The 19,398-nt window shown below is 38.6% G+C and overlaps 1 protein-coding gene across 1 annotated transcript in view; it reads right to left on the bottom strand.

The window, feature by feature from the left end:
* CC2D2A (coiled-coil and C2 domain containing 2A) overlaps positions 1–19,398 on the bottom strand; it is a 48,666-nt gene that overhangs the window by 15,940 nt on the left and 13,328 nt on the right. Inside the window, exons 12-19 of the mRNA XM_008944335.1 lie at positions 17,352–17,587; positions 16,310–16,487; positions 14,591–14,747; positions 12,313–12,460; positions 10,035–10,173; positions 9,061–9,264; positions 3,364–3,456; positions 1,334–1,425 (exon numbers count right to left, since the gene is read on the bottom strand). Of these exons, the coding sequence (XP_008942583.1) occupies positions 1,334–1,425; positions 3,364–3,456; positions 9,061–9,264; positions 10,035–10,173; positions 12,313–12,460; positions 14,591–14,747; positions 16,310–16,487; positions 17,352–17,587 (1,247 nt within the window). The remainder of the gene's footprint in view (positions 1–1,333; positions 1,426–3,363; positions 3,457–9,060; positions 9,265–10,034; positions 10,174–12,312; positions 12,461–14,590; positions 14,748–16,309; positions 16,488–17,351; positions 17,588–19,398) is intronic.

Raw genomic sequence — 19,398 nt, 5'->3', positions numbered from 1 at the left:
CAACAAACAACGGAAAGGAAGCAGAATGAATATGCCACAACATACCCTGGACCCTCAGAACTTAGAACCCAAGGTAAAGCAGAAACAAAGGAAAAAAAAATTAAAGCAAAAAAAAAGCACAGGTACATTTTTATACATCACTGATATTAACATTCCAAAATCTACTTTAAAAACTTTTTAAAAAGGTCAATGGTATTATTCCTTATACATGAAAAGAAAAAAAATAACAGTAATTATGGTTAAAAGAGCACAAAACTATAGTTAATGAACTATCTCACTATGTAGACGCCTTATATATATATATATATAACGGTATATTTTAAATTCACTAGCTATATAAATTAGCAAATAGAATCCAGTATAGATTAGTATTAATGGTAAGAAAATATCATTGAAGTGTTTACTTTGAAACAATTCCAAAAGCTAATTATAGTCTCATTTGAACCTTTCCATTTTGTGATGTGCAAACACATACTAAACCCAGGATGTACTCTTCAAAGAGAGCAAAACTCTGTATCTCCAGCAGATGGGACTGTTTAGATTTATACTGCTGATTGAAAACCCTCTGCCTGTACTTTAAGGGTGTTGCATTTATAGTGAACACAAGCAATTTCTACATAAAAGAAAAATGACTCTCTCTCACAACCTGTTTTTTCACACAGATTTTAAGTGAGCAACACTAATTAAGAGTCACCTCTGCTGTGAGGCTCATAAAACAAGTGTGGGGTTTGGAAGAAAAATTTGAAGACTGCGCTTAAGTTATAAAGCCAATAATTGTCTGAAAAGGAAAAAAAAAAGTTTAAAAAGTTTAATTCTGAAAGTAAACACCATATGATGACATCTAGCAACAGCAAACAGAAATACATGAGAAGTAAAATAAAGAATAATGACTGTTAAAAAAAAAAAATCTCTGGCACATTACTTGCAGGGCAAATGCCCTGACTCGTGAGTGAGCACTACTCACATAACCAGTGGCAGTGCTACTATCTCTGATGCTTGCCTGATCTTTGGAAATCATTCCATCTGGCACCAGCTAGGGTGATGCTCAGCTCTTCGGATCACAGCCTGATGCATTATATTCTGCTAAATCTTATTTACATGCTGTCACATTACTTCTGCCCAAACCAGATTTTTCCTTAAAAAGATTTTTCTGCACTTTATCTGTGTACACTGTCTGTACGGGCAGAGGTGCACACAGTGATTGGAAGTTTATGTATCATACTAAACACAAAATCGCACCAGTTAATCACATCAATACACTTCACAGAAGCAGATCAGAGACAGTTTTACATCAATTATTTTGACTTAGAACAAATAAAAACAGTTCCCTTACCCCAGGCTGGGAATCTCCTCTTCATTGACAAGGTCAGAGAGAATAAAACGGTGCTTTGCTATTAGGAAACGGTTTATTACTGATTCTCGAACCTGTAAACGGAGAGGGGTAAGAGACAGAAGGACATTTGTAATCCAAACTCTCTCCAAATATTTGTGTTCTGTCTATCAAACACAAACTAAATGTCCAAATGCATATTCTTTTATTTCTTCCCGCTTTTAAAAGTCACAGGCCAAGGCAAATTTTCTTTCCACCAGACATTTCTTCAGACACATAATTTAAGCTCATTTTACAAACACAGTGATTCTCTAGGAACATACAGGCTAGCCAAGTTTAAGAACAAATGGAAGTATACAATCAGAAAATGAAGTCTGCTCTGCTGACACCTCATCATCAGAAGCAATCACAACAATAACGACACTAACAGACATCTCTTTGCCACGTCTAAATGAAGGTGCAGAAAAGGCTGCAGAGAAATCTGTATGGTATTAGCTGTGAGGAATAAAAGCAACACTTCGGACTGCAGAACAATCGGTGAAGCCTGTATTACACATACTATGATTTAAAATAAATGTTTAAAATCCTTAGTTCCTTTCATTTCTATGCTTAGGTCACAGACTGAAACACAGAGGTGAAAGTCTTCCCTCTTCTCCCAGCAGCTCTGTGGAAGCAGACTGACAAAGAGTATTGCCTTTGTCCTTTTTCCTGCCACTAATGCTAGTAATGCCTTTAAATGCTGTGCTACTACAAGATCAGCTGCAGAACAGCAATAAAAACACTTTTTGAAAAATAAAGGGGGATGTATTGCAGAATTTTTTAAAAGTTATTCTTATTTGTATCATATCTTTGTGTTGAACTGATAGGCATATAAAGATCACACTTCAGAGTGAACTGAATTTCAGTTCTGATGTCAGCAATGTAATTTTCAATCACATCTGACACCTTATAGATGTGTAAAACACCCGAGTATCATTTTAAAAAAGGCTACTTGTATTTAATCTAAACGAGTGACAAGTAAAGGTACCTTACTCTGTACTACTATACTATTACTCAGCATGGTGCATAAACCATATATTTGAGTACACAAATGCTGTGCAAAACATACAGGGCTGACACAGACATGACAGCTTTTTTTTTTTTTTTAAGTATTAAACATACTGAATCTGGGCTTTGGCACTTGCCTGGGAGATTTAAACACTTCTAATCATCTGTGATTCTGTGATTCTTTTACAAACCATTCTTTCTAACAGACAATTAGTTTAGTCCTCCATCAAATCAACGCATCATCATAGGACATGTCTTGCTGGCTGGCTAGGATTTGGTACACTTCTTGATATTTGCAGTACTGGTAAGAAACTGGTAGCCATGTCTTGCATTTGCTATTTTGCCAAAATAGTCTGAAATGGCAAACTTCTCTGGGTTATATGAACGATGTTTTCCTATTATTTTTTTCCCTAGGGATTAAAGAGAATGTCATCCTAACACAATAAACAGAGTAGAAAAATAAATTAAACCAAGATAAGGAGGAGAAGATGTTGCTCTAATACGCCAACGAAGCTAATGTGATGGAAGATATGCCCTCTGCCTCAGGCTGAAGGGCAAGACACTGCCAATTGCATTAAATTATTTTTAACAGTGGTTAGGGCTGCTTTCATGGAGATAATTTTCACAGCACCACACCTTACAGGAAGGGAAATAGGGAGGCGAGGGCAATCAGTGATTACCTTGGTCACAGCAGTATAAATCTCTGGGACACTAGAGCAAAAACGAATTTACAGAATTGCTAGAAAAATTCAGAATGGCCAGTCATTTTGTATATTGTATCTTTTTCAATAACATTAAAAGAGTAATTCACAAACTTCCACTTGTTCAATTACATCAGTTTCAGGGTTAAGTTAGAATTTGAAAATGTCTGTAGGTCAAGTTTAGAGACGAATTAGTTTTTAGTACTCATGGAAATAGGGCATCTAAGTATAGAAGCAACATGCTGCCTAGAGAAATACAGTGAATCCACATTTTTTCCAGCTTACCTTCTGCAGATAGTTGGCTACAACTGCTCTGTGTGCATCTAGGTAATTTTTGCTGTCAATCACATCCATCTCTTGCAGTCTCTTCTCATAGTCCTAAAGATATTTACTGAGTTTGTGATTTGATATATACTCAGCCCTTTATTACGTACCAGAAAAATTGTAAATATTTAATTAATGTACGGATCACAGTAAACCAAAACAGATGTCAGAGACTTATGAAGCTATCTTTAATGCTAATGTATACAGCAATAGCATTACTAAGCTTCCATGAATAGAGACAAGAATTCCATTAAGTTACAAGATTCATGTGGTTTAAATTACTATGAATAACTTGAAGATTTCTTTCTTTCCTTTTAAAGCAGAACTTTGACCTGCTGCCGTAAACCAAAATTCCATTTGAATGGGAAATGGCTTCTTTTCCTGCAGCTGCAGTAGGGAGAATCCTTTATCAACAGAAGTGATGCAGTTTTCATGGAAGATGACCTGAAATCTGAACTTTTTAATACACGTAACTAGTTTTCGGAGTGTCTAATGCTGAAAGAAACTCTACTTGTGGGAGTCTGCTGAGAAACAATCATTGAGCTATTTTTCAGTTATATTCAAGAAAAAGACAGAATTAAGAGCATAAGAAAAATCTTTGTACATTGTGAGAAAGTGAAAGCCCTTGAAGCAGCCAGATCATGAAGATTTTCCTTTGTCTGAGGTAAAAGGCAAAGATAAAAGAGCCTGCAGCCTAACCGAGGGGCTGAGAGGAATACTGGTTACCACCACAAGAAAAGATTTACAAGTAGCTGTTTTTTGGGAAGAAATATGTTGATGGAGTATTTCTCAGGGTTGTGGTTACTGTCTTGGTGGACTACAATGAAAGCTGTACTGACAGATGCAAATTTATTCACAAGTTTAGGAAACCATCTCATAAATTAAGAAAAGGCTAGAGCTGACACTCAACTTCCGAGCAAAACGCAGAGCCTTGCTGGTCCAGGGGCTCTCCCAGGACCTGCAGCTCAATGGCAGTCTGCAAATCAGGTTGACTCACATCTACAGCTAGTTATCATGTAAAAGCTACTCAGTAAAATTAATCTTCAGGTCATTTTGCTACTGTTGTTAGTTAAGAAAATGTAGTTTTTCCCTAAGATAAAGGAGACAGCATGTTCATTCTGGAAACACGGTACTTCATTACTTCCACAATAAATACCTATCTATCTAACTTTTTGAGTGTGTACTAACTATTTTTTAATTATTTCAGATTAGCAACAAAATAAAATAAGCATAGCTTTTCTGAGGCAGAAATCTTAATTTTTAGGAAGCTCTAGGAATGAGTAAGCTAGAAGTCCAACAATGGGAGTTGAATGTCTGGTAACAATGCATGTGCATTGCTCCTTCAGGAATCTATTTACTGCAGTATGATTTAGGTACCACAAATCATTAATTAATACTTGTTAACTGAGTAAACTGTTGCCATCAAATGAACTTGCAGAAAAAAACAGGAAAAGATCATAACTCACAAAGCAAATGCTCGTCTATGAGCATGGCATGTCTTCAATTAGCAAAATCCTACAGCCCGTGCTGCTGGGTTCATTAATACAGATAATGGATCCACCTGATCCAAGGAACACAAGGAATCAAAAATATAAAGCAAAAGATTTCATAGCAGTACTGCATGTAAGTTCTATACTTTGTGAAAAGCTGAGAGAGGATGAATAAAACAGAATTGCTCGGGGAAACGCTATGGTGGGGAAAAAAAGATAATTTCATGGCCTAATGGTATCTGGTCTGGCTGGGATGGACTTGTTTCTTCACAGCAAAAGGTATATTGCTGTGTTTTGAATGTGTGACTAAAACGCTGCTGCTAACACAACAATGTTTTTTTTGACTGATTTTGAGAGATGCCTTCACAGTGTCAACACTATCTCTTCTTCCAACTCCCCCCAAGCAAGCAGGGTGGGGGTGCACAGGAAGTTGAGAGAGGACATGAGGACAGCTAACTCATAGAATCATTAACGTTGAAAAGACCTCTCAAGTCAAACCATCACCCAACACTACCATGACCACTAAACCATGTCCTCAAGTGCCACATCTACACGCTTTTTGAACACCTCCAGGGATGGTGACTCCACCACCCCCCTGGGCAGCCTGTTCCAGTGTCTCACCACTCTCACCGTAAAGAAATTTTTCCTAACATCCAATCAAAAACTTCCCTGGCACAACTTGAGCCCACTTCTTCTCATCCTATTGCTAGTGACCTGGGAGAAGAGACCAACACCCATCTCACCACAACCTCCTTTCAGGTAGCTGTAAGAGAGCAATAAGGTCCCCCCTCAGCCTCTTCTTCTCCAGACTAAACAATCCAAATTCCCTCAGTCACTCCTCATACGTGAGACATGGATAACTCAGAATGACCAAAGGGGTATTCCATGACATATAACGTCACAATCAGCAGTAAAATGGAAAGGAAGAGGATTTTGGGGAAGGTAGCTACTGCTCAGCAACTGGCTAGAGACGAGTCCATATGTGAGAGGTGGCAAGAGCCTGTAAACCTCTTAGTTTTAGAGGCGAAGGAAAAAGGAAGAAGAAAGAAAAAAAAAAACAAACCCAAAAACCATCTCAACCCATGAGTGTGCTTGCTCGTGCTCTACCTATTCACTCCTCTGCCCAGGGTGAGTAGGAGAGGGGAAGTGAATAACCACCTGTGTGGAGCTTAGCTGCCTACACAATAAACCACCAGCAGGAAACTTCCATTATCAGGCTGGGGTATGAGTAGAAAATTTGTCATTTATCAGTGGCAACAGGATATAGATTGAAAATGTCACCACAGTCAACAAGCAGAATGTGGTTATTCTTGGTTAGGATAACCTGAGGGATTTGAAAGGACTGAATGAACTGTTTGCTTGGTTAAAAAACAGATGAACAACTGAGCTCTATCACTAAGGATGAATAGTTTAATGTCCAGCTGTTGTCCTCTAACAAGCAAAGCACTCCTGAGATTGATTATAGGAACAATATTACACCATATCTTCATCAGTGATCTGGATGATGAGACATAGTATGCTGTCAAGGAATTTAGCCAACGATACTTCATTAGAAGAGTGGTCAATAAAATGAATGACTGAACCACAACTGAAAGGGCCCTTGATAACTGAAGACTATGACAACTCAATGAAGAAAAAGCAAAATTTGGTATTACGGGTGGAGTAATTCCATGTGCTGGCACAGACTGGAAAGCAACCTGCAGAACAACAACCATACTGAAAAAAAAAAAATTGGAGAGTTATGGCTTAATGATAAACAATGATGTGTTCTTTTGGCAAAAGGCAACCCACAGGCTAAATCAGGAGTAGTATGGCCTACAGACAAAGGGAAATTGCTAGTCGCTCCAACTTGGCACTCTTGAGGGTGTACCTGAAATATTGTGACAAGTTTGTGGCTGCCAGTTCAAGAAGCATGTGGAGAAACTGGATGGGGTCCACTAATGACAACTCAGACAGTCAGAGGCCTACTCTACATGACTTACAAGAAAAGGTCAGAATCTTAGAACAATGTATGTTGGAAGAGAGTTCTGGTGGTCATCTGATCCAAACTGTCACTGAAACTCCAATCGGGATGCTCAGGAACTTTCCCACAGTTCAATTCTCAACATCTCTAGAGATGGCACGTCTACAAAATTACTGGACGATATGTTCTAGAAATTTAATACCTTCCTTGTGAAAAATGTTTTCATTGTCTCTAACTGGAATTTCTCTTAGAGTAACTTGTGTATCCATCATCTAGCCTGTAAGATAGGTTTTGCCCTGTTTTCTCTGTACCATCTTATTAAGTACTTGAAGGAAGCAGTAAGAGATCTCCTTAGCCTTGTCTGCTTAGGCCAAAACAAACTTAGCCCTTTCAGCCTCCACTTATATGTCATGTACTCCAGGACAATGGGGAACTATTTTAAACTCAGGCAGGGTAGATTTAGATTAGGCATTAGGAGGAAGTTCTTCACCATGAGGGTGGTGAAACACTGGAACAGGCTGCCCAGAGAGGTGGTGGAGGCCCCATCCCTGGAGACACTCAAGGTCAGGCTTGATGGGGCTCTGGACAGTCTGATCCAGCTGGGGATGTCCCTGCTTACTGTAGGGATTTTGGACTAGATGACCTTTTGAGGTCCCTCTTCCAGCTCAAAGCATTCTATGATTCTATATTCTGGTAGCTCTGTGCTGGACTTGCTTCAGTATTTCAGTGTCTTTCTTGCACTGGATAACGTGTCCAACTTAATTAGTCTGGTGAGGAAAGAGATTAAACAGCAAACCAATATCTGCCCACAATTATTTGATGGACAGTTACAAAGAAGGAAGTGCCAAACTCAGCTCTGTAATTCCATAAAATATAACACGGCAAAACAGCTCTTAAGTACAACTTGGAAGGCTCAGGTTGGATAGGGATTGATTTTTTTTTTTTTTGGTAAATAATCACTGGAAGGATAGTGCAGCACTGGAACAGGTTATGCAGAAAGAGTGGAATCTCCCATTTAGAGGTTTTCAAGACTTGGCTAGACAAATACACAGCTGACCTCATCTAGTGCTGGCAACAGACCTACCACTTCAGTGGAAGGCAGCACCAGATGACCTCCAGTCAGTATTTTCTGAACAATATTTCCATGATTATATAAATTTTCAGACTTCTTAGACAAATAGCTAGTAAACCAACTAGGAACAATAACACTTTAAACTTAGTTTTTAAGTTCATGTCATACAAAATGAAAATGGGTTTATATGAATGAAACTATTGTTAAACTACGATTTTAAATTTTGAATGATAACATGAAATGAATAAAGCTAGTCTGTAAAATCAACTGGATCAGAAATGTCTATGAAAGATGTGGCATATCTTTAAATAAAAGATGCAAAACGAATCTAAAATTAAAAAAAGAAGAAATATTTATTGCAAAGAGCCAGACATGACTGAATTAATAAATATCTTTTAAAAAAGCTGTGATCCAAAAGGAAGAGAAGAACGAAATTTCTTGAATAAATTTATATAAGAAGAAGTAGGAATAAAGCAGCAGTTGTTCAGAATCTGAGATGATTCTGATCCTGGTAAGGCAGTGAACAGACTAAAATGTTCCTTAGCTATGTGAACAGCTAAGGAACAAAAGAATGTGCAATTTAACACCAATAAAGGAGTCAAGATTAAAAATAACTGAAGCATGACCCAAGTAAAAAAAAAAAATACTGCATTTCAGTAAGGTAATTAACAGACAGGCAAGGACAGCATAAGCTAGTTGGAGCAATGTCCTAAAGTAGAAAGAACTGCAACATAGGCTGTAGTAAAACATAAAAAGGTTTAAATTCTCATTAGAGACACTGCTTCCAGCAGTCTTCACAGAAAGGGCTCAAAAGTTAATAAGCCTACACCTGAATTATCTTTGCATTATCTTTCTATACTTGAAATCACTTTAAAAAAAAATCTCTTACCTTTAAAAAAAAAACTCTCTTAGAACATTTGTGTTTACAGCAGTTGCTGTGTTTTATGTTTCTCCTTCCACAATAAAGCTGTGGAAATATTGCCTTGGAAAGAAGCTATTTAATTAGATTAAAATAACACCAGGAACGGCTGAAGGAATTAAATTCTCATTTTTTACTGTACATTCTTCAAGGGACCAATTGATTTAATTGCAAGTCAGTATTAGGATTAAAACTATTTCAGAAAACACTGTACCTGGAAGATTTTCTCACTGATTTCTCGTTCATGTAAAGGGACTTGCTTATAGTTTCGGAACTCTGCCACCTCCCCACTCCTGAGCTGCAGGAGTCGGAATCTCTTTGATCTATCAAATTCCTCATCAGAAACAAAATTAAATTCTTGCTGCAACTGTTCCAATCTGAAGAAATCGGGAACTTGTGCCTTTCCGCTTGTAGCAACCTAAATTAGTAAAAAAAAAATATTAGCCTTTTCATACCAAATAACAAAAGTCTATAAAAAGTTTTCCAAGTCTTACATGCATATTGCAAGGATGTTCACTGTAAGCAAAAGCAGTTGAGATAGATCAAACAGACACTTTAAAAGTAGGTTTTTGTTGAGCAAAGCACCTGAGATTATACACTGAAGAATACAATAAAATTCTATGTCCTTGCAACACAACCAAAACATTAAAAAGCAGCTAAACTATAACACAGCAGGGTCACCTAGGAAGCTGTACTGCAAAGAGGATTCATTTACACCACTTCAGCTATGTAAAGAGCTCCTCAATTTGATGTTTAGAAAAGTCCCAACTTCTACAACAAACTAGATCTCTTTGTGTAATTGTCCCTAATGAGCAGCTTCCTATTTAATACCACACAAATACACTGGGAATACTCCTGCACTTTAAGGAAACAATGAACTCAACATAGATTTTTTTTCATTTATAAATGAATCATTTGGGATATTCCCTTATACCTATTTTTCCCTTATATCTAGAATACTACTGAATGGATTAATAAAACATGAATAAACCACTAACTCACTACTAACTGGATTAATAAACTGTATTTTTAGGAGAAACTTTTGCTTATTATCACTCACACAAGTATGTCCATCACAAATTCAAAGGCTGCTACCTCCTTGGCATGCAAGCAGGTTGCCTGGGAAAGTACTGGTGACTGAGTGTCTCATATAGCCATTAGCCCTACAGCTCTGAAAAAGCCACTTACCATGATGAGCTGCATCAGAGCTGCATTGTTGGGGTCATTTGGATCAAGTTTTGCTTCCGCTGCCCACTTAGCTAATTTCTTCATGTCAGTTAAGCCCGACGTGCCAATGGATGCAATAGCATCAACATTTTTTAAAGCACTAAAAAAAACAGAATTGACAGAAGTTACACCTATGATTTAGCAATATAAAAAAAAGTATTTAAAACAATCTTAGAAAAACCCAAAAAGTTCCCTCTGACCTGAACGGTAAATTTTACTAAGTAATTCTTGTAGCTATGCAACTGAGGGAACAATGAATTACAAAGGAAAGTAATGGGTAAATATGAAGGAACTGGTGGAAGAGAACTTTTATAAAAGGTAATAAGGTGATTATTGATACATTTATGATACACCTACACTATTCCATGTTGCAGATTACTAGGAAGTAAGATGATAAATTGCCTCACAGCATGAAAGTTAACATAAAAGTTTTGACAATCCATACTAAGAACTTCTCAGATGTACAGTCCTTGCCCGTGCTTTGACTTAAATCCCGTCTTTGACCTGTCCCCTGGATGGCTCTTTCACACCTGCACTGTAGCCTTGGTCTCTGCCCCTCCCCTGCTCTTTCTGGATAGACCCTGGGGCCTGATTCATCCTCTTGCCACGTCTGGGACGGCTGCCAGCACCCTGCTCTGCCTGTCCTGTTCAGCTCCTGTAAGACTCCATGCTGGCTGGAGGACACAGCCTGTGCTGGGACACCCTTGTGGCCTTTGCCCTTGTGGTGCAGCCCTGCTTTTGGTCCTCACCAATACTATGAGTGAGTCCCAGCTCTGCTCCTTATGCTTTGGATGCTCCTGTTCACCTTTTGTATTCACAGCAGGCAAGAAAGTATGGTAGGCAATCTGGAGGCCATCTCTACACTGACTTGCAGGCCAGTCTTCTAGCATCTTCTCACAAAAGCCACCCCTGAAGCCCCACTGCTACCAAAATTTTGTGACATAACCCCGAAGCACAGGACATGCACATTGTTAGCCAAATACCCCAGAAGATGGATGTTGCCCCTTTTCTTGTCAGGGTTGCCGATTTGAATCTTTGTTCTCTACTTATCTGAGTATTTTCAGGAAAGCTTTAAGAACTTTCATTTTTTCTTTTCTTTTCTGGATCTTTCTCATGCTTGGTTAGAATTAGATAAATATTCAGCAGTTACTGGAACAGCAGACAGAGTGCTAACATCAAGGATGTATCTTTAGGCATCAGCCTTGAATAAATGCACACTGAATCACAATTGTGCTGAAAAGCTAATGGGGAGCAAAAACTAACATTAGACTGAAAATCTTGTCTTCAGCTTTCCCAACAGAGGGCTGTTCATCTCTGGAGAATGACTGAAAGAAGAGTGTTTTAGAGTCAAACTTCCTTCTGAAATTCCTCATTTTTCCATTTACTGCAGTGATTAGTCTCCTAAGTTTAACGTTAGCCTTGGGGTATGCATCCTTGTAACCAGCAGGTTACTCACACGCTGCAGCTTGGGTCAAAAAGAGTAACAGAGTGATCTGGATGCCAATACCTAGCCTCTAAATAAGTATAAAATCCCCAAAATCTGATCAGCTGGAAGAGGTACTTGGTCACTGTTAGCAAGTATAGGAAAACTCTGAAGGCTTTATAGTGAAGCTACCTGAGGACATTACAAAAGTAGACTTTATATATTATCTCTCTGACTTTACTGGAATTACATAAAAGCAACAAAGTAGACAAATAATCTATAACATTCAACTTGCAGCCAGAGGGAAAATTACATTGTTTTGAATACAATAATGTACTAATTTTTGCAGATCAACAGGATTCTGTTAGAGAAAAAACATGAAAGACTGTTATCTTGGAACGATATGACAGATTTTCTGACAGAAAAGGCATTTAAAGCACATGTCCCAATAGCCTCCCCAAACAGACTTTGGGTAAGAAGAGCTTAGCAAAAGCTAAATGCAAAAATTAGCCAATGATTACAGAAAGTTAGGAAAATTGTGACAGAAAGCTCCTTGCCAATATATACATGTTCTGTCAGAATATCGTAAAAATGAATTAAGTAGCTTAAGTTTACCTTTAATATTGCCTATAAACAATACACTAAAGAACAAAATTTCTAACTAAAATCTGTTTACCAGAAAACCTTATAGCAGAAAGTAAAATATATAAGCTTTAGAAAAACTATGAAAATCCTTGATTATGAAAGTATTTTTTTTTTTTTTAATTTTCGTATAATCAGTTTCTCATGAATCACGGAAAATTCATATTCTATTACCTTGGAATGCCTGTGTTTTGCTGAGATATTGAAGGAATTAAGGGGATTCCTTTTTCTCCAACTGCCCAAGAGACACTACTGGATACTTTCCCAGAGGTCATTAAAGTCATTTTGTTGCTACCATCAGCTTCAAATGAAAAGGACACACCTATCAAGGGAGGAAAAAAAAAAAAGACATATTTATGCATTCAGATACAACATCCAGACATTTAAAAAAATTATTCCTGAACATTAGTCAAATAACCTGTGACTTTAAATAAATGGGGGTAACGTGGGAGTCTCCTATAACATCTTCACAGGTAGGCTCAGGAGGTGTGGGTTAGATGAGTGGACAGTGAGGTGGATTGAGAACAGGCTGAAGGGCAGAGCTCAGAGGGTTGGAGGCTTGTAGCTATCAGTGTCCCCCAGGGGTCAGAGTCTTGTTCAACAGCTTCATCAGTGACCTGGATGAAGGGATAGAGTGTACCCTCAGCAAGTTTGCTGATGGTACAATACTGGCAGGAGTGGCTGACACACCAGGAGGCCGTGCTGCCACTCGGTGAGACCTGGACAGGCTAGAGAGTTGGGCAGATTGGAACCTAGTGAAGTTCAACACAGGTAAGCATAGAGTCCTGCACCTGGGGAGGATTAACCCCATGCATCAGTGCAGGTTAGGGGTTGTGGAAAGCAGCTCCACAGAGAAGTTCCTGGGAGTCCTGGTGGACAAGTTAACCATGAGCCAGCAGTGTGCTCTTGTAGCCAAGAACGCCAGTGCTATCCTGGGGTGCACTAAGAAGAGTGTGACCAGCAGGTCAAGGGAGGTCCTCCTCTGCCTGAGGCCGTATCTGGAGTACTATGTCCAGTTCTGGGCTCCCCAGCTCAAAAGACGGGGAACTGCTGGAGACAGGCCAGCTGAGGGCTACAGAGATGGTAAGGGGACAGGAACATTTCTCTTACAAGGAAGTGCTGGGAAGTCTGGGGCTGTTTAGTCTGCAGAAGACAGAGGAGATCTGATCAATGCTTATAAGTATCTGAAGGGTGGGAATCAAGGGGATGGGGACAGACTTTTGTCAGTGGTGCCCAGCAACAGGACAAGGGGCAACCAGCACAAACTAGGACACAGGAGGTTCCATGTGATCATCAGGAAAAAATTCCTTTCCCTTGAGGGTGATGGAGCACTGGAACAGGCTGCCCAGAGAGGTTGTAGAGTCTCCTCTGGAAACTTTCAAAACCTGCCTGGACACATTCCTGTGCAACCTGCTCTAGATTAACCTGCTTTAGCAGGGGAACTGGAATAGGTGATCTCCAGAGATCCCTTCCAATCCTCACCATTCCGTGATTCTGGAATGTGAAACACCTTGGCTTTTCCTGCACACTGTGGGGGACTCAGCTCTACAGAAGGAGTGAAAGAATCCACTGGACCTACAGAAAGGCCTTCCTTTTGGGTTGGGAGGCTAGTACTTTTTTTTCCTGTAGAGATACACACTATTTATTATTTCTGGTAGTTTTCAGATTCAGCATACTGCTATTAATTAAATAGAAATTCAGAGTCAAAAGAATTATGCATGACTGAAAAGTCAGTCCTAAAGCTTTGTTATACACAGTTGTATAGACAGGCATTGCGGTCAATGACATTTACACACACATTTGTTGTAATAATTTTTTATCATGTTTCTTTTCTCCGCAGATTTTTATCTATTCTGCTATAGCTTGATAGGTATTTCATATATGGCAAATTTATACAAGTCGGTCATCTCATAATGTTGTTCAAACATTATATAAACTTGGAAATTCCATATGCTACTATGCATTACTCTTGCTTCCCCTTTTCCTGTCTTTCCCTTATTTTATTTTTATGAAGTCCCAAGGGAAAAATATGTTGCAGGATATCAACAAAGCAAATCAGTAGACAAAAAATTACTCTACACATACACAACCACTTCTTCTGTGATTTAAAACACTAAAATCACTAGAACTATACTGATTAATACAGTCTGCGTGCTCTGCAGTGTCAGAGGCCCAATTACTTAAATACTAAAATCCTTAACATCCTCTATAGATAGTAGGGCTCCACTAATACTACAAACCAACTAATAAACACACATCTTATAATACACAGCTTAAAATGAGTAAGATTCCACAGCAAACTTTAATAATAATAAGACTCATGACTATCTTATAAGATTCAGTTACATAAATGCTCGTAACAGAATATCCTCTGAAACTTGGGCCAGCTCGAGAGCTACATGGTTTCAGGAAAATGAGAAACATTGAACTGACAGTGACTGAGAGTCCTTACCACTCCCAACGCCTTCGTGGTCCAGCATCACACGCTGATTGCTGCTGAACTCTATTTCTTCTATAGGAGCACTGCCTGTCAGAACTGTAGTCTCAGGAACAGGTATGAATACTTCAGCCAACAAAGTGGTACTGCTTATACCCATTGTTTCATATATCTAGAAGAAAACCATGGTGACAGACATAGTAAAAAATTTACACATATTTGTGAGAAGTGTCCTGGTTCCATGTAAAAAGGGGTTCAGGGCAGGACCCACACGGAACAGAACTATGTACTGGCCTCTCCCCCCCTGAGAGAGAGAGAGACACTTTGGAAAAAAAATGAAGTATATTGTTCAACAAGGAACAGAACACGAAAAAGGGAGGTAAGGAAAATAATATATACAAAGATTAGGGGAATAATACAAGAAATAAAAAATACAAAACCCTCAGAAATGGTTCCAGGGTCCCATGGAGTGAAAGGACAACTTTCCTATCCGAGCTCCAAGGCAGGAGTGAAATTAGAAACCACTCCCTGCCTCTTATCAGAGTGTGTGTGGGAAGGGGAGGGAATACAATGGTTCACCCCCACCCGGGGTCCTCCCAGTTGCTGGAAGGTCACGACCCCATTCCAAGCCTCAAACCACAACAGAAGTTGAGAACATTGTAGGCTAGTTGGACAAAATGTTTTACTGTGACTTAAGCATGAAGTAATTCATTCAAGGCAAATGTATTAATTTACTTTCTGAAATACCCAATTAGCAGACATTTCAGATATCAGGAGCTAACTTGGTCTGAATTTTTCTTAAAAGTATATCCTCCTCACCTTTCTAATGCACATGAGATTAGCACAACAAACTCTAGATTTAGAGAACATTATTGTACAATATCCAACTGCTTCTGACAGTCCCTGGTTTCAGATGAAGATGCCAGAGGGATTCTGCCTCACTAATTCTCCCCATTCTGGCAGTTCTGCAGACTGCTTCCCTCTTTCCTGGCCAGTTGCAGGTGCAGTGATGTGAGTGATTTCTCCATTAATGTATTTTTAATCCAGGAAGATGGTATGTACTCCTTTTCCCTCTCTATTTGTGCATTACGTAAATGAAGCAGGCAGGGGGTATACATCCTCCCCTGAACTATCAGTTATGATACCTAGCAGGAAAAATCCTTGTTTTTCTAACAGAAAAAGTAGCATCCTGACCATGTTCCTCCTAAAATTCTATCGTACATATTGTATAGGCTCTGGAAATGATAAGTGAATGTCACTCATTCATTAATTCACAGTTTAAATGGAGGTGGTGGTGGTTTGATTTTTTTCTTAACCTCCTCCAGTGAACATTATGATGATTTTACTACGCGGACAATAATATTTTAAGAATACCATTCTGGCAAGCTTATTTGCAACATACATCAGTTTTTCTAAAATTAAGATGTTGTGCTATTCATTCCCATCCCAATTATTTAATTTTCCCCATGCAGCCCATAGTCACATAATATATAACACACACATATATATAAAACATATTTATATATACAAAATCGCAAGTATCAAAAATGTAGCAGCAAAGTTAAAAGTTTGTGACTGGAAAAGAAAGGGAGGGTTAGAAGACCGATTTACAAAGTGTCTTTCATATTTTTTTCAGTCTTTACAGCACTACAACAGAGCAAAATACAGGCATTATACGAGTAATTGCATTTCATATTATCTTTTAAAAAGTAACCATGATAACTCATCACCTACCTGTAATTTCAAACTCTCTGGCCAGTTGAATATTTGTAAATTAAAAATCTGTCCAAAGTGAACTCTGAAATCTGAACTTATTGGTTGCGTAGCAGTCCTTGATACTTCTTTGGAGTTGAAAAGGACTTTTACGAATGCCGAGCGTTTCTTCACATCTTCTCGTCGCAAAACTTCTCCTCTGTAAATGAATCAAACATGCTGTCATATGATTTTTTTAAATAATATTTTTATTCTTCCGTTATTTTTAATAAGAACCTGATTTCTCAAGGGGAAACTGAAGTCACCTAAATAAAGGTGGTATTCTATGCCACTACACAGGAATGACTTTATAATTGTTATTTAGCAGTTGCTTAATCTTCTCACATAAAATGATTTAAAAATTAACAGGTCAAATTTTAGAAACACTAAAGCCACCTCCATATAAAAGAAGTTATTTAGTGAAGAAAAATTTCCATGCACTCCCTTCCTTCAAAGCAGAAGAAATGATAACAAATTTTGAAGTTTTTCATCACTGGCAACAGAACACCCATATAATATTCTTTGATGAGTCTATTTTCTCAATCAGGCAAAACAAAGCTGTTTTTAAATTACTAAATCTGCTAGATGTATGCCAAATTGCATGTGCAAATGTGGAACTAACACAAAAGAGTAAATTTATTTTATCCACAGTGAGATCTCTGGTTTACTAAACTATTTTTCCTTTTGTTGACTGGCACAGACTAGGTAATGAGAGTGGTAATGCCAGAAATGACCTAGACTCTACACTGGAAGCATCTTCATTATATGTACACACCACTGTCCTATGCAGGTGCTCAAGGAACATCAGAAGGTTCAACGGGACTGTGCAGACAGCATTGTCTGAGCCTGCCACATGCAAGGTTACATGTGACTTGAAAACAAGTTATATTAGCTTCAGAAGCAGAAGTTTTATCTCTAGGCTAAACAGAAAGGTGAGCACATGTTTTTGAAGTTGTACAATCAATTGACAAATAAGAGCAGAAAATAATGAATGAAGTTTTTCGCAGGCCAACATTCATCTTACCGAGGACAGAGCTCAGTTGGAGTTATGCTTCCTGACAGGACCAGTTCAGGAATTAGAAGAGGCTCTCCAGGTTTCCTTCTGCAGTTCTCAGCTTTCTCTCTGACCTGCTGCTCTATTTCCAGACTGTTGGCCATTTTAGGTGGGGTAGGTTTTACACGTTCCTCACCAAAGTAATAATCTTCTAATGACTCCTGTTCTTCATTAATGTCTTTTTTCTTCTTTTTCTTCTTGGACTTCTGCATATAAAAATAATAATGTTGTTCCTCAGTTCCTTTCAGTCAGTAGAGGCTTTTTTCTCTTCTTCTCTTGAGCACAAGTGATAACCATGTATGAGAAACAACTGTGTGATTTCAAAATCACCACACACAAAAATAAAATTTCTGTTATTCTGTAGTACTACTTCAGATTCAGAATTCAGCTCTGCATTCCACTCATATGCTTCAAACCAGAACGTCCTTCAAACAAAACATTTCTTTAACCTTCCCAATCAACTTGCAAAATAAATATGTTTCTTCAACATTCTGGCTAGCAGCTGACTTCTCATTTAGCTTAAGTTACCACGTGCATTCTGGTGGGATTGAAGGAAGGTTACTCAACCAACACACAGTTCAAGATGTATTGTCTGCATACACACTGACAAAGTGAGCGCACATGCCACAAAATTCAGAGCACAACCTTTTTACCTTAGCAGTACCTTTACCATGAGCAGAATGATTCCCTTCCCTCCTCTATGCCAGACAGAAGAATAAACAGAACACCAATGTCTTTCAGCATTTCCTAAACCGCAGAACTCCTGTGCATGTTCAGCTTTGAACAACTGCAAGCAAGTTTCTCCTTTCGTAGTCTTACAGGTGACCTGGAAATACAGCTTGCCTGGAAGCATCAGCCACCTCATGATTTAACACACCAGAAGTGGATGAGCTGAGGAAAGCAGCTTCTCCTCAGTCACAGAAGTATTTGACGAAACAACTTGTTGACATACTTTTATTAATGAATATTCTTTCTTTCTTGCCCTACTCTATTTACCCTTTTTGTTCTTGTGTTTCCTTTTAAATTTCTCTAGCCTCTTCTACCTCTAGTGTCTTCCTTAGATTAATATGATCTGTTCTAGTAAGACACCAACAGCAGTGATTAACCAAAAAAGTACTCTGAGTAAAATAAACTAAGGCACTTCTGCACATCAGAGGAAGGTCTGTGTACTACATTTCACTCTCAAAGGAAAGAGCCACAATCATCTCAGTCTCAAGACCGTTTGTGATTAACACAACAAAAAGATGCTGAGAACAGCTTAGTCTGGAGCCACCCATCACAGTATTTGTGAAGGCATAACTGGCTAGAGGAAGAGGAACAGTTCCCACTGGCACCAGTGCTCAAGGCTATCTGCCTTCACTTTGAGGTTTACATTTATTCATCCTATCCCAGACTTGAATTGACAAGACACTGATGAGTCATGTGCCCACCTGTGTTCAGGTATTGGGTATTTCCAACACCTGCAGACCAGCTTCTCCTCAAACATTTTAAATGCCTTCCACAGATGTTGCATGTATGTGAAAAAAATTTCCAGAGAAGTACTGTCAGATGCACTAGATTCTTGAAAACTGTATTTGAAGCATTTCCTTAAACTTTATTTTGCTTTGGAATTGAAAACCCAAAAGTGCTCGAACTGGGTAGTAATCATATTCAGGTATGAGCACCGTTCCCCTGAGGTGTCCAGCACACTGCCACATAACCATGAAGGTCTGATTTTGCTGGCACTGCCACAGGCTGTTTCAGACTGTCCTGTTGCAGTGTGTTGTTCTGGCTCCTGTATTTGTCAATATCCCCTTGAAGCACAACTGAGAGCTTAACTACAGTACAGATTATTAGCAATAAAGCTTTTCAGATGTAGAAGGCTAGAATATCAACTAAATTTTTCAGTTTTGGGACATTACTGAACAAAAAGTTAAATGAGATGACGTCAACTGCTTGTTCATTAGAAACAGCCCATCTTCATTCATACACACACACACAATCCATCCATGTTCATTCTTTGCAAGAAGGACATAAA

This window comes from Merops nubicus, unplaced genomic scaffold (assembly GCF_000691845.1).
Source record: "Merops nubicus isolate BGI_N331 unplaced genomic scaffold, ASM69184v1 scaffold14127, whole genome shotgun sequence".
Taxonomy (NCBI): Eukaryota; Metazoa; Chordata; class Aves; order Coraciiformes; family Meropidae; genus Merops; species Merops nubicus.
This window is presented reverse-complemented; position numbering and strand designations above follow the sequence as displayed.